The sequence below is a fragment of the Heterodontus francisci genome, chromosome 6 (genome assembly GCF_036365525.1).
Source record: "Heterodontus francisci isolate sHetFra1 chromosome 6, sHetFra1.hap1, whole genome shotgun sequence".
Taxonomy (NCBI): domain Eukaryota; kingdom Metazoa; phylum Chordata; class Chondrichthyes; order Heterodontiformes; family Heterodontidae; genus Heterodontus; species Heterodontus francisci.
In genome coordinates, this window is record NC_090376.1 from 96,279,621 (window position 1) to 96,294,147 (window position 14,527).

At 39.6% G+C, this 14,527-nt stretch overlaps 1 protein-coding gene across 1 annotated transcript in view; it reads left to right on the top strand.

The window, feature by feature from the left end:
- Positions 1 to 14,527, top strand: part of ercc5 (excision repair cross-complementation group 5) — a 182,313-nt gene that overhangs the window by 26,125 nt on the left and 141,661 nt on the right. The window contains exons 3-5 of the mRNA XM_068034427.1: positions 3,063 to 3,192; positions 10,682 to 10,777; positions 13,472 to 13,576. Coding sequence (XP_067890528.1) covers positions 3,063 to 3,192; positions 10,682 to 10,777; positions 13,472 to 13,576 — 331 coding nt within the window. The remainder of the gene's footprint in view (positions 1 to 3,062; positions 3,193 to 10,681; positions 10,778 to 13,471; positions 13,577 to 14,527) is intronic.

Genomic DNA, 14,527 nt, shown 5'->3' on the forward strand with positions numbered 1-14,527 from the left:
TGAGGAACAAATTTAAGGTCAAAAGGTGTTTCTGGGTTGGGTGGGGAAAGAGAAAGGTACTCCCAATCTTTGATCTGTGACTAGGCACGAAGGTAATTATACCAATATTTTCTTAATTGAAAGCAAGGAAATATCATCGTGAGGAAGCATTCCATTTCTGTCCAGTGGCAATTGTTGAATAGATGTGTTGTAAATAACGTACTTGAAATGCACAAAAATGAATTCCAGTTGCTCTGATACAAACTAAATAGAACTGAAGTTAGAAAGATTGGCCTTACATGAATGTTGTTTCTTAATTTATCAGAAGAATTAAAGCGTGGTAATTGAGGAGACAAGAGCACTTTTCCCCCCAAACTTGTTACATTGTCTAAATTTCATGTGACCAACACATAGCTGTGGGAAATTTATTGGTAGCTCCACAGAATTTAGTATATGCACTGTTGAAACTAATGGATGACGTCTGAGCAAATCATTTATTTGTGACTACATTAGGTTTTATTATTCCTCAAGAGTGCTGAATATAGTAATAATTCAAAGAAAATAGTGTATAATTTATATCAAGCCAAAGCACCTTTCATTGCAGTCAATTTTCTGTCACATTGTCAGCAATCCCTTTAGTAAACATGTATTTTGCCTCACCCCAACTTCAAATATAACACCCTTCAGGAATGTCTGAGCAGGTAGTGAATGTTTTTCATTTCCAACATGGTCAATGGATGATGGTTGTAAGCCTTAATATCACAATATAATTGAAATTTTCAAGTGTTTCTAAGAAGTACTTGTGCAAATAATTTTGATATGGAATAGCAGTTTTACTTGGGTTAGCAATTGAACCTGAGAAAAGAACTGGTACAGAACTAAGCCAGTAATTTTGCGTATAATTTTAACCTCAACATTGAAGTAGATTTCCTCAAATTTACAATTGCCCTCACATGTGCTGTCTAGACTTAATTCTGAAACTAAAGCTAATTCTAGTTTGCAGTCTTGTTAGTCAGCAGTAACCATTAATTAAACCTATATCTGTTTTATATTAGAGTTTTTAAGGGTCTGAATAGCAATGTTTTTGAATAATTGTCTTTATCTTTGCTTCACTAGGTGTTTGTTATTCTGTGCTATCTGTGTGCCACTTTTTCTATTCTCTTTTCACTCTTGCATGCTCTCTCATGTTTCCCTGCATGAAGATTGCATGAACTTTGTTGATTGTAGAGACTGTTGCAATGAGAAATGAAAGAAATTAAAACAGGAATTGGTACAGGGTGGTGGGGGAGGGGAATGAGAGAGCAGATGCAACGGTGATATAGTCTGTTGAAGCATTAATTTGTAACGCCATGAAGTGGTGAAAAGTGAATTTACACTGTTGACTTCCTAGTCTAGCGTATGTTGCTATGGAGAAATTACTGCATGAAGGTCCATTTCATTCACATGGGAAAGTAGGGTCACCTGCCTACTCTCTGGGTTGTGGTTGTCTTTCCACCTGGGAAACTAGGGTAAAGCGACATAAAATAATGACAAATAATGGCCTAAAATTAAAAAGCCAAAAATAATAACATTGTTAAATAGATGAAAAATTCAACAGTTTGACACGTAAATTTTAGAAATATCATCACTTTGCTCTGTACTACAACTACAAAGCAGAGCTTCTTTGCATAAGTAAGGTCTTGTTATTGAGTTTTAATTAGTTCTGTGGAAAATATAATTTGACTGGTTTCAAAAATTCCAGTTTGATTTGGAATTTGCAACTATAGATGTTTTTGTAACCCTTGTCTGCTGCTCACCATTCCATTTTGGCAAGTGTTACTTTCACTCAAAATAAATTTTCTAATGGCAAAACTCCTGATGGATATATTATGGTACGACCAGGTGAGAAAGATGTCTAGGTGCCTGTTGCTGTCTTCATCTGGTCTTATTGTAGCAGGGTTTAATTTTAAACACACTGTGTTTTGAGCTCCCCCTGTATTATTCTTTGTACATAGCTTTCCAATTATAAGACAAAGAATTGAGCATAAACAGGCATTCTTTGTTTTAAAGAAGAAAAAATGAAATTTATTAAACCTTAGACTTAAACTCTAATGCGGTTAATGCCTACAGATATATGACGCGCCCACACTAGCATGCACACGTGAATTTGGAGATAGAAAAAAGCAGAAGAAAAATAAAGTAAGAAGTTTGAGGCAATTCTGAAGAGGGGTTTTTACTGTGCTTCGAGCTCGCTGTAATCCTTGATGTAGGTAGTCTTGCTTTTCTTTGAGGCCCAGTATTCTTCTTAAACCTTGTTCACTGTAGGAGACTGTCTTAGTGTTCATCTGTCTTCAATGGTTTCTGATGCTGGTGTGAGCAAGATGAGAGCAGACAGGAGGGAGGTCTTATCAGTCCAGGAGAAAAGTGATTTCTGACTTAAAACACTGTTTGCTGCAATTTGAAACTCTCAATTCAAACCTCTGCAACAGCCAGTTAGTCATGTGACTAAACATTGGTCTGACGACGTCTGTGTTTGTGGATTCTGCTATCTTAGCAGTTAACCTGGAATGCTCGCTCCCCCACCTTCAACGTCTGGTAATCAAAAGTTCATTGTTGGTTGAATGTGTCAGGGCATGGCCCTTTGTCCCTTGATCCAACACTTTCTGTTACTATGCAAATGTCTTTCCAGTCAAGGGCTTGCAATTTTAAGTTTTAATGTTCGTTTGGTGAAATAATGTGTGCCTCAGTCTTGGCACATGGGGGAGTTTGCCTGACAATTATAACAACAATATTAATCAACTGAATATAAACATTGTATAAGGTTAGAAGTGACGTATCAGCTCATTTACCACTGTAAAGTTTAATTGTTCAGAAAGACTAATTTGTAAGTTGAGATTACATTTTTTAAAATTACGTATCTGATTGGTTTGCCCTTGCTTTTATTTTTTTCATGTTTTTTATTTATCTTGCTTCTCATCACAATGCCTGCTCAGTCTCTTTTGAATGCATAGCTGGGTGAAGCTTTGAAGACTTGGATGGTCTAAACCATATTTCATTTCAGTGGCTTTGTTGCAGCCATGAAAAAAGAGCTTTTTTCTTTGCAGGTAGTTTAAAGAAACAAAATACAAAAAAGATAAGACCTTTGGAGAAACACAACAAAAAAAACAATGATTCCTCTCCATATACAGTTCTGGAAGAAATGAAACACCGCAAGGTTTTGGATCTTCGGAGGTGGTGAGTATTTTTATTCATTTTTATTGTTAATTTGTTTTTAATGAACCGATAGTGACCATAATTTGAATTGTGATTGGGCCATTGCAAGCTTGAGTAATAATGAAATGTAAAGTTTATCTGCATGTGTGTATATTAATTATATTCACCCGGAGTTCTTGTAGCCTTGGTACATTTCACTACATTGAAGGCACTATATAAATGCAATTTGTTGTAAAATAAGAACGACCAAAAGTCAAAGAAAAGCAATTTTATGTTAGCTTGAGTAATATCTTCTGTAGCGGCTTTTTAAAACTGCAGTAGTATTGTATATCCCAACTTCCATCAGTTTTAAGAAATATGCTGTAGCTTCTAATTTAAATCAAACGTTATTTGGATAATATTTTTTCTGATCTGTTTGTGACTATTATGATAGATTAGTGTGTTCTATAGTTATGCCTACCCCTACAGGTCCTATTTACTTTCTGATTTTTGTTACAGATGCAGAGGAAGAAATTGCATTTTTAGAGATCCTTACTGTACCCACAGGCTGTGTCAAAGTGCCTCATAGGCAATGAATAACATTTTTGAAGTATAGCTAATGATACATAGACAAATGCAGCAGCCAATTTGTGGTCAATCCCACAAATAGCAAATAAGATAAACGACTAGCTAATCTGTTTGTTCTTTTGTGATATTGGTAAAGAAAGCAATGTTGGTTGGAGCACCTTGAGAACTTGCTGCTCTTCAAACAGCCCCACTTTAAAAGGAAGGCAGGATATGAACTAAAGGTCTAATCCAAAAAATGGCCCATTCATTAATGTAACACTTCCTCACTACTATACTGAAGTGCCAGCCTAGGATATCTGCTTAAGTTCTGGAGTGGGGCCCACAACTTTGTGACCCAGGTGAATGTGTGCCAACTAACATCCAAGTCATCCAAAATAAAGGGGCATTTTTAGTTTAACAGTTTTATTCTTTTTATTTTGTTTCTCTCGAGGTTTGTTCTCCATCTTTCAGTCCTATTCTCATGACTTACAGATGTGGGCAATGCTTTAACTTTAATGCTGCTTTTTAAAAATTCATTCATGGGATGTGGGTGTCGCTAGGCCAGCATTTATTGCCCATCCCTAATTGCCCTAACTGAGTGGCTTGCTAGGCCATTTCAGAGGGCATGTAAGAGTCAACCACATTGCTTCTGCCACTGCTATAGTGTTTTGGAGTAAAACACAGAAAATTGTTGTAATAGTGAAGGCTGAAGCAAAAAAAATTGGTCCACCAACCATTGGAAAGAAAACATGCTTCAAGAACCACCTTGGCCTAGAACATCCCAGTCTATCTGTTTCACAGTTTAGCAGCTTACATAATAAGGTCTGTGACTGTGTGCTTTTTTTAATTACCCAATTTTTAAAAAAGTTCTCTCACTTCTTTCAACTCTAGGACCCTGTGTGCACCTGCCATATTCTTACTTACCCCATCTCATCTTGCTCCCCTCCCTCCACCAGTGCAAAACCTCCCAGCTTGGCAGACACTTAACTTCTCATGGGTTTTACTCATTTGGTTTTAGTCATGATGATGAGTGGGCCTGGATTGAGGGAGAAGAATGAGTTCCAGCACTTGTAATAATTAACATTGTACAGAGCTATTACAGTTATCAATAATGCTTGTAATTTATGGCTGTATTATCCCTCCCCCGGCTGGTCCGGTTCGTCATTTGGCACTGGAACGTTTATTATTCAGCTACTGCACATAACAGGTTGGAATATTTACTTTTGTTTACAGGTGGATTCCGTCAGCAGTGAGTGGAGGGAGAGAACCTGGGCCTGACAGCAATAGATGGGGGCAGGGGGAAACCCTATGTTCCCTTAGCGACACCCTGGTCCACTCCTCCATCAGCCCCACCACCTCGTCCCCTTCCCACGGCAACTTCCCCTGCAATCGCAGGAGGTGTAATACCTGCCCATTTACCTCCTCTCTCCTCACTATCCCAGGCCCAAACACTCCTTTCAGGTGAAGCAGCGATTTACTTGTACTTCTTTCAATGTAGTATACTGTATTCGCTGCTCACAATGTGGTCTCCTCTACATTGGGGAGACCAAGCGCAGACTGGGTGACCGCTTTGCGGAACACCTCTGCTCAGTCCGAAAGCATGACCCTGAGCTTCCGGTTGCTTGCCATTTCAACACTCCCCCCTGCTCTCATGCTCACATCTCTGTCCTGGGATTGCAACAGTGTTCCAGTGAACATCAATGCAAGCTCGAGGAACAGCATCTCATTTACCGATTAGGCACACTACAGCCTGCCGGACTGAACATTGAGTTCAATAATTTCAGAGCATGACGGGGCCCCCCATTTTACTTTGTAGTTATTTTTTCGTTTTTTTTTTAAATTCTGTTTTTATTTAATTTTATCTTAGTTTGTTCAGTTTGCCTACCCACTTTTTTTCATGTTTGTGCTTGTGGCTGTTCAGTTTTCAGTCCATTAACACCCTATCTGTACTAATGCTTTGTCTTTCAACACGCCATTAACATATTGTTTGCCTTTGCTCCATGACCTTCTGGTCGGTTAGTTTCTGTGACCTTGTCCTATCTACACCTTCTCCTCTGTTATCTCTTGCCCCACCCACGCTTTACTTACTTAAAACCTTTCACATTTCTGATATCTGCTAGTTCTGAAGAAGGGTCACTGACCTGAAATGTTAACTCTGTTTCTCTCTCCACAGATGCTGCCAGACCTGCTGAGTATTTCCAGCATTTCTTGTTTTTATTTCCTATGTCTGACACCACTTATTTGTGACTTCCGATAGGATCTTTACAAACATTAATTTGTTGCTTACCTCTCACTAGCACCTGTAAAATCAAATGTAAATAATTTAATCATTTGCAGAACACATGATAGAGTTTTCTGATTCAAATTTTAATTCATTTGTTTTTTTAATTTGGAAAAAAACTTAGGTTTTAAAAAAGGTACTAAATATTCTGGTAATATAGCCTTGCTGGTATTGTACTTTTCCTTCCCTTCTGCGCTTTGCCACTCTTTGCATCATCTTTCATTGTGTCTTGCAACAGAGCTAGAGCTGGAATGGTGAGCAGTGCAAATTAAGTGAATAAGCCTGTCATTTTTAACTAAAATAAAAACAAGAAATGCTAGAAATACTCAGCAGGTCTGACAGCATCTGTGGAGAGAGAAGCAGAGTTAATGTTTCAGGTCAGTGACCCTTCATCAGAAACTGACCTGAAACGTTAACTCTGCTTCTCTCTCCACAGGGGCTGCCAGACCTGCTTAGTATTTCCAGCATTTCTTGTTTTTATTTCAGATTTCCAGTATCTGCAGTATTTTGCTTTTATTTTATTGTCATTTTTAACCCTGTTCTTATATCAAATCGTACTTGTCACTAATTCTTTTGCCAATTTTGTTCTCCTGAAGGCACTTATCTCCCTACTGTGGTACAATTCCACTGATTCCAGGCACCTTCCGATACCTTTGTCCAATTGGCCTTTTTTAATGTATAAGCCTGAGGGTGAATGTGAGTAGGTTATTCTACCATAGAAAGGCTCATAGCTCTGCCCATTTCTATTCTCATCTGATAGACACACATGCGTACTTTGAGGAAAACCCCCTTAGAGGAGTACCATCTAGGAACTAATTTTTATTTTGTTTTTGTTTGCCATTCCTAACCCAAAGCTTGCCCTTCATTACGCTTAAACTTGCTGGCAATTAGGGAGCCGAAACGGGGGTCTGGGATTTGTGTGAGCAGGGCAAGCAACTGTGCCTCAACCAATCAAATTGAAGAATGCTTACTGAGACACAGAGTCTGAACCAGGAAGTGTAAGTAAGGGTAGTTAATTCTGTGCCAAATCACATACAGAAAGTGAAATAAAGAGAGGAAAAGAAAGACGAGGTTAAGAGAAAGAACTAAAAGTGACAGAAAATGTTAAATCTCCAACAATAATTGAAATCTGAAGGAATGAGACTCCACAATTGTAGAAATTAATTTTCAGTGCCAGAGAGGTTGTTTAGAAGTAAGTAAGACTTATTTTGCTGTTTAAAAATTCCCTTACACTTGAATGGACAATTCCTTTTTTTCTGATACAAGAGCAAAGTACTTTGGAGATGGAAGTCTGAAATGAAGGCAGAAAATGCTGGAAATACTCAATAGGTCTGGCAGCATCTGTGGAGAGAGAAACAGAGTTAACATTTCAGATCAGTGACCCTTTGAAGCATCATCATCCTGAAATGTTAACTCTGCTTCTCTCCCCACAGATGCTGCCAGACCTGCTGAGTATTTCCAGCATTTTCTGCTTCCCTAATCTTTTTTGGTATACTTAGTGGGTATCTATCACGTAAGTACCTCAGCTTCACACTACTCCATGTATTCAATGCCGAGTTTCTTGGTGAAGTACCAGTATGGAGAAGCTTCTGGAGAAGCAGTGCAACTCAGATAACAAATTCGTGATTTCCACGTTTAATTACACATGTGGAGATGCAAGCAGTTGCTGTCCGAATTGCCCTTTAATAACAGAAAGCGCTGATAGCCTCACTGTTTACTGTAAAATCTAGGCCATTATTAATGGTCACCATGATACAGATAGACCTAGAAAGTAAGTAGAAAATTTTATACAACTGATCAGTCTGCCAGAGGTGCAATCTTTTGGAGGAGAAGTTAAACTGAGGCTGCACCTGCTTGCGATGATGCATGTAAAAGATCCCACTGCACATTTTGAAGAACAGCAAGTAATTTTTCCTGGTGCTGTGGCCAATATTTGACCCTCAACCAACACTACTGAAAACAGATAACACTGGTCTTTCCTGTCATTTCTATTTGTGGGACCCTGCTGAGCACAAATTAACTATCATGTTTCCCTACAGTGATCTCAGTTCAAAAATAATTCAATCATTGTAAAGCATGTTTGGATATCCTGAGGATGTGAAAGGCACTTTCTTTAAGTTCCTTTCCTACATTAAATATTGGCACTACTCTATTAAATGTCCAATATACCAGTTTAATTAGTGTTCTGCACGAAATAGATGCATTTGTGCTGATACTTTAAGTTCTTTTAGCAGCATTATTGCTATTGTCTCGGAATGGGCAGGCTCCACACAATTGCCACTGGCGTAAACCTTTATACCAACAGTTAAGAGGCTTGTTTTCTTAAATCATTAACATTATTTGTGGTATTTTTTCATTTTGCAAAGTGAAGAGATTTTTGTTATCCTCAATCTGGCCTGAATTCAAACTCCAATCCCAGAGGTGAAAAGATAGTGTGCTCATCAGGATCTTAACCTTGAATGATGTAATTGGATATTGAAAAGTAAAGGACAGTGATTTAGTCATTGTAAGTTTATAGAAAGATGTTACATTAATTGTAATCAATCATAGAAGATAAGCTAGTTTTGTAAGCCAAATCTAGAGAATGCAACAACAACTTGCCTTTAGTGTTGTCAGGGAAACCCCCCACCTGCCAAGACTGAGGCACACATTATTTTGCCATATGAACATTAAAACTTAAAATTGCAAGCCCCTGACTGGAAAGACATTTGCATAGTAACAGACAGTGTTGGAACAAAGGTAGCCAATCTTTGCTTCCCCAATACACAGAAGAAGTGGTCAAACAAGTTTTAGTCACATGACTAGCTGGCTGTTGGTTTTTTGAACTTGCCACAGATTTGAAATAAGAAAGCACTTTTCTCCTGGACTGAGAAGACCCCTTTCCTGTTTGCTGTCATCTTGCTCTCACCAGCTTCAGAAACCATTAAAGACATATGAACCCCAAGAGAGAAAAGTCTCCTACAGTGAAAAGGTTTAAGAAGAATACTGGGCCCCAACGAAAAGTAAGAGCTGTCTACAATCAAGGACTCTACAGCGAGCTGGAAACACAGAAACAGTAACAAGAACTCCCCATTAGACACTGTCTCAAACCTCTCCATTTTATTTTTCTTCTACTCTTTTCTGTCCCTATTTTCATGTGTGTATCGTGTGTGCATGCTAGCGTGGGTGCGTCGTATATCCGTAGGTGTTAACCATATTAGAGTTTAAGTTTAAGGTTTAATAAATTTCACTTTCCTTCTTTAAACCTAAGAAAGCCTGTTTATGCTCATTTCTTTGCCTTATAATTGAAAAGCTGTGAACAAGGATTCACAAAGGGGGAGCTCAAAACACTGTGTTTAAAAATTAAACCCTGTTACAATAAGACCAGATGAAGACAGCAACAGACCCCTAGACACCTTTCTCAACTGGTTGTAATAGCGTAGAAAAACATCCTGAGGCAAACAAAATTAAGATTAAGAGATATGACCGAAAGCTTGGTCAAAGAGGTAGGCCAGAATTTTATCCGGGTGATGGAAGTCTCGACCTCCAGTAAAAGCGCTGCCGAGAACCCTGCCTCGCTCCTTCTGTGGGAGGCCCTCCGAGTAAAGTGCCAATTAGGCACTTAGCTGGACAGCAGCATCCTTTCCGCGAGATCAGGGACACCGGCGATGGAAGTTCCACTCTCTGAGAACTGTCGACCAATCAGAGGCTGGCAGTTCTTTAACTGAGCATCGCCACCGCAAAGGCAGTGGCTGCTGCCAGTGGAGCACCCACCTGAGGCCCGTAGTGGAGCTGGACCCAGGCCACAGGTAGGTCAGGGTGGGAGGGGTCTTGTGGGGTGGGGGTCACAGGGGAGGCGGGGGTGGGGGGGAACAAAGGGCATTGGGGTGGCTCTCAACGTGCCTTCCCCACCCCACCCTTCCCTATGCTGGGTCCCTCGTTCTGGCACCAAGCGTCTTTTAGCGCGGGCCCCCCACTTCCTTTCCCACCTCCCACTCCTCCTTCCCCTCTTGGAGTCGGCAAGCAATCCGTACGTTTTTTCTTCCCATACGGCGACAGGCCTGCTCAACGCTTGGCTAATTGTGGTAGTGGTGGGATGAGGCCCTTAATTAGACATTAATTGCCCACTTAAGGGCCTCAATTGGCAGCAGGGCAGGAAGGCCGTTCACAGGCTTTCCCGCCCTGGACTTAATTTGGGCGGAGGCAGGAAGGTGGCAGGGTCCTTCCATCTCTTCCCGCCTCCAAAACCACCATGGGGGAAGAGTGTAAAATTCCCCCCTTAGTTTTTAAGGAGGAGAGTAGGGGAAGCGGTTTAAGGAGGAAATCCCTCTAAGTAGGGCTTGGGTCGCTGAAGCATAGCTGCCAGTGGTGAGGCAAAGGAGGGAGGATGAGAGGCCAGAGCCAGAGGAACAGAGAGTTGAGGAATGAGGTTTATTGATATGTCGTGAAATCAGAATACCTTAATACTCCCTCAAGACTTTATTGCAAAACTGTTAATTATTAATGGTGCCCACTCATGAAACTTGTATACATATTGTCCTCTTTATACCTCATTCTTGAACTTTTTATTTAGTTAGTGTTCAAAGAATACAGTATTTCCCCAATTGCATCTTTTAAAATTAGAATCTTAAGGACAATGATAATACATATGGAAGACTACTGAGACATTAATTCTTAATTCTTCTCTGTCCTGTCTTATTCCAGGTATTGCATCAGTCGTCCGCAGTACAAGACTTCATGTGGAATTTCCTCTTTAGTGTCATGCTGGAATTATTTGTTTAGTACCTGTGGAACAGGAAGGTGTGGCTATTTCTTTTCCAATTTGGTATATCAATGTCAGTTCTCTTAATTTTGAAAGGGCCACTCTTTTATATTTAGCGTTCAGTGATTGTGGCAATTTCTATCGTAGTGTCTTAGTAAGCAGTATTTCTTACGAAACCAGAACAATATTTTCTTGTGTGACTGTATGCTAAGACTTTTGATCTACTTTTACCTGATGCATTATAAAAAAAAGTGAAACTTAAATACAGTGGTAGAAAAGTGAACTCATTATAAAGTAGTGGGACATGGATTCGGAGCTGCTACTTGCTGCACTATAAGTTTTCAGGAAAATAAATATATAGATGTTGGAAATCTAAAATCAAAAATGAAATACTGGAAACATTCATTAGGTCAGACAGCATCTGTGGAGAGAGAAAGGTAGAGTTAACATTTCAGGTCATGACCTTTCACCAGAACTGGGAGATGCAACAAATGAACAACAAGTTGCATTTATATAATGCCTTTAACGTAGCAGGACAGGTGCTTAGCAAATATTGCTATTGTGCTATAGAAGGAGCTCTCATAACAGATGCTTGTTCATAATGTGGGTTTTAAGGAGTATCGTAAAGGAGGGTAGAGAGACAGAGATGTTTAGGGAGGGAATTTCAGAGCTTTGGGCGACCAATGTTGGAGTGAAATTGGGGATACACAAGAGGCCAGAATTGGAGGAGTACAGAGAGCTCATTGGCTTGTAGGGTTGGAGGAGGTTACAGAGATGGAAAGGGCGAGGAGGGATTTGAAAACGAGGATAAAGATTTTAAAATTGAGGTGTTGTCAGAATGGGAACCAGTGTAGGTGAGCATGAAAGAGGTGATGGGTGAATGAGACTTGATGCGATTTAAGATTCAGGCCACAAAGATTTGAATGAGCACAAGTTTTATGTCGGATGGAAAGATGGGGAGGCTGGCCAGGACAGCATTGGAAAGACAAGTCTAGAGGTAACAAAGGCACGGATGAGGCTTTCAATGGCTGATGAGCCGAGATGGGGTAGAGTTGGGTGATGTTACAGATGTGTCTTGGCAGTCTTGGTGATGGAGCAGATATGTGATTGGAAGCACATCTCTAGGTCAAACTCAACACAAGATTGCAAGCGGTCTAGCTGAGCTCCAGGGATGGAAATGGTGGCTAGGAAATGGAGTTTGTAGTGGGATCCAAAGACAGCAGCTTCAGTCTTCCCACTTTTTAGTTGGGGGAAATTTCTGCTCATTCAGTATTGAATGTTGGGTAGGTAGTGTGACAAGTGAGACAGTGGAGGGGGTCAAAAGATATTATGGTGTGATACAGCTGAGTGTCATCAGAGGGAAAATGAGGTAGAAGGATAAAAGAATAGTCTGGGATTAGGTGGAGGATGAGAGATGAATAAATTGTGTGACAAAAGGGGATAATAGTGAGAGAAGTTACAGAAATAAGAAATGTATCTGAGACCTAGAAGCTGTGTAAATGGTTACAACGGAATAGCAGAGGAAGCATGAAAAATCTGATAAAGCAGTTAACATTCCATTGGCAAGGAAGTATGGTTAAAGAAAAAGACAGGTGACACCCAGTTGCTAGAGGGAATTCCTGTTGCAAGCAAAGGCCCACATCCTGAAGTGCTGGTGCACCCATTCTATTTTAGCATCACTTGCTGTCTGAGAGAAAATGGGAACTGTTGTAAGGTCTAAATTTGTTAAAGCTAGAAAGCTGTAAAGTACCTCGTAAAAGAGATAAGGTGCTGTTCTTCAAGCTTGCATGAACTTTACTGGAACTGTGTAGGAGGACATGGTCAGAGAGGTCTGTGGGATGGAGAATTAAGGTGATAGTTTAAGGTCACGCTTGCAAATGGAATGGGAGTTTCAGTAAAGCGATCCAGCGAATGCAGTATACAAGAGTGGAAGAAGTACTAAATTGCTGTCTCACCAGGAAGGAGTGTTCAAGGCCCTGGACAGTGTTATGGGAGGAGGTAAAGGGGTACATGTTGCAACCACCAAACACCTCACCCTTTCCTCTCTCCTTTGAACATTCTGAAGCAACCGTTTCCTCTGTGACTCCCTAGTGCGCTACTCCCCAACCTCTAAACCTGCTCTCCTTCCCCAGCACCTTTCTATGCAAGTTCAGGTGATGCAAAAGCTACCCCTGTCAGCTGTCCCCAATCCTTCTTTCTCCTCTCCTCCTATCCACATGGCCAGTTCAAGAGTGGAATTCTCAAAGGTGCAGGATGCACAGGAAAAACAAAATGGGTATAGGAAGGAAATTAATCATTGGAGAATTTTTAATGGATATTTTTGAGAAAATACTTTAAACATAAAATACAATCTAAACAATTAAATCAAAAACAATCCCAAAAGGGTCAGGTGAAATACATTTTTAAAATCTGCTCTTAATTTCCTGTTTCATTCCAATGTGGCAAATTATGATTTTATAAAATTTGAAAGCAGAAATGGACCAGGTATATAGTAATTCTTAAAGAGATAAATTAGTAGGATCACTGGTAATGATGATCATAATCTTTTGAGAATAGTCCAAGTCAATATTCCACAGCATGCTTACTTTCTGTTGCTATTTTAAATAAAAATAAAGTCCTCTTTATTGCTGGATTAAAAACATCTTGTTCCAAAAGGATAGGCAGTTGTGATCTCTAAAACAAGTTGTTGCTATTTAAGATAATGTAAAGATTTATTGTGATGTTTTCCACAGTCTTCCACCAATTACCCAGGAGGAAGCCTTACATATCTTGGGTTTCCACCAACCCTTTGAAGATATCAGATTTGGGCCCTTTACCGGAAATGCAACACTGATGAGGTAAGTCATAGAAAGAAGATCAGAACTTTATTACATTGGCATTGTAGCAAAAAAATGCTCTACGATACACTGCATGACAAACATTCTTCACAATTTATCCTTTCATTGGTTCTGTTCCCTCCCATCTGCCATACCACAGCTCTTTTTTTTTTATGGCAAAGCAGTTTTGTTTCTTGCAAGGTGATCAAGCTGTCATGCTGTATATTTGTCAGCATATCTATGAAAAATATTAATTTTAAGTTTTAACAATTTTAAAAATAAGCCTATCTGACTGATAACTGTATCTGCTTTTCTGATTTTATTTTTTCCCAGTGGTGTTGGTGTTGCTTCCACCCTGATGGCTGTTTTTATTCACACACATCAACTTGAAAGGGTGGCCATTACCTTACTTCAATATTCAGAAATATGAACAGTTGTTCACAACTGCCAAATGCACAACCTTAAGTGAATACACATAGATATTCAGACCAATGTATATGGATGCATGGATTGTCCTTATATCACTTCCATTTCACATTTCTTTTAAGTCTAATATATTGTTCAATGTATTGTAACTTGTTTGTAGAAGATGGGTAACACACAAATGTCATTTTCATCCAGGGTGGGGAAAGGCCCATTGATGGAATTCATAGGTTTCAACCACTGTCAGGTAAACTGAGATACAGCTAAAATTGGCTGAATGAAGAGACACTGGTTCACAGAGAGGACCAGTAATAGGATTCTAGATGACTGGGAGTAGCATAAGGCGATATCGCAATTAAAGAGATGAGATATTACGTGCTGGAAATGCAAAGGCAGAATGGGGTTAAATTACAGCCTTGTTATTGCTTCCTGCCACCCCACAAATCTTAAATATATATTTCTGTTGTATGTAAAATATATGCAAATTATACACTTTGGTCTAACTATGAAAATCATGTTTTGGCTTTTTTTGTCTTCCTTCCCCATTTT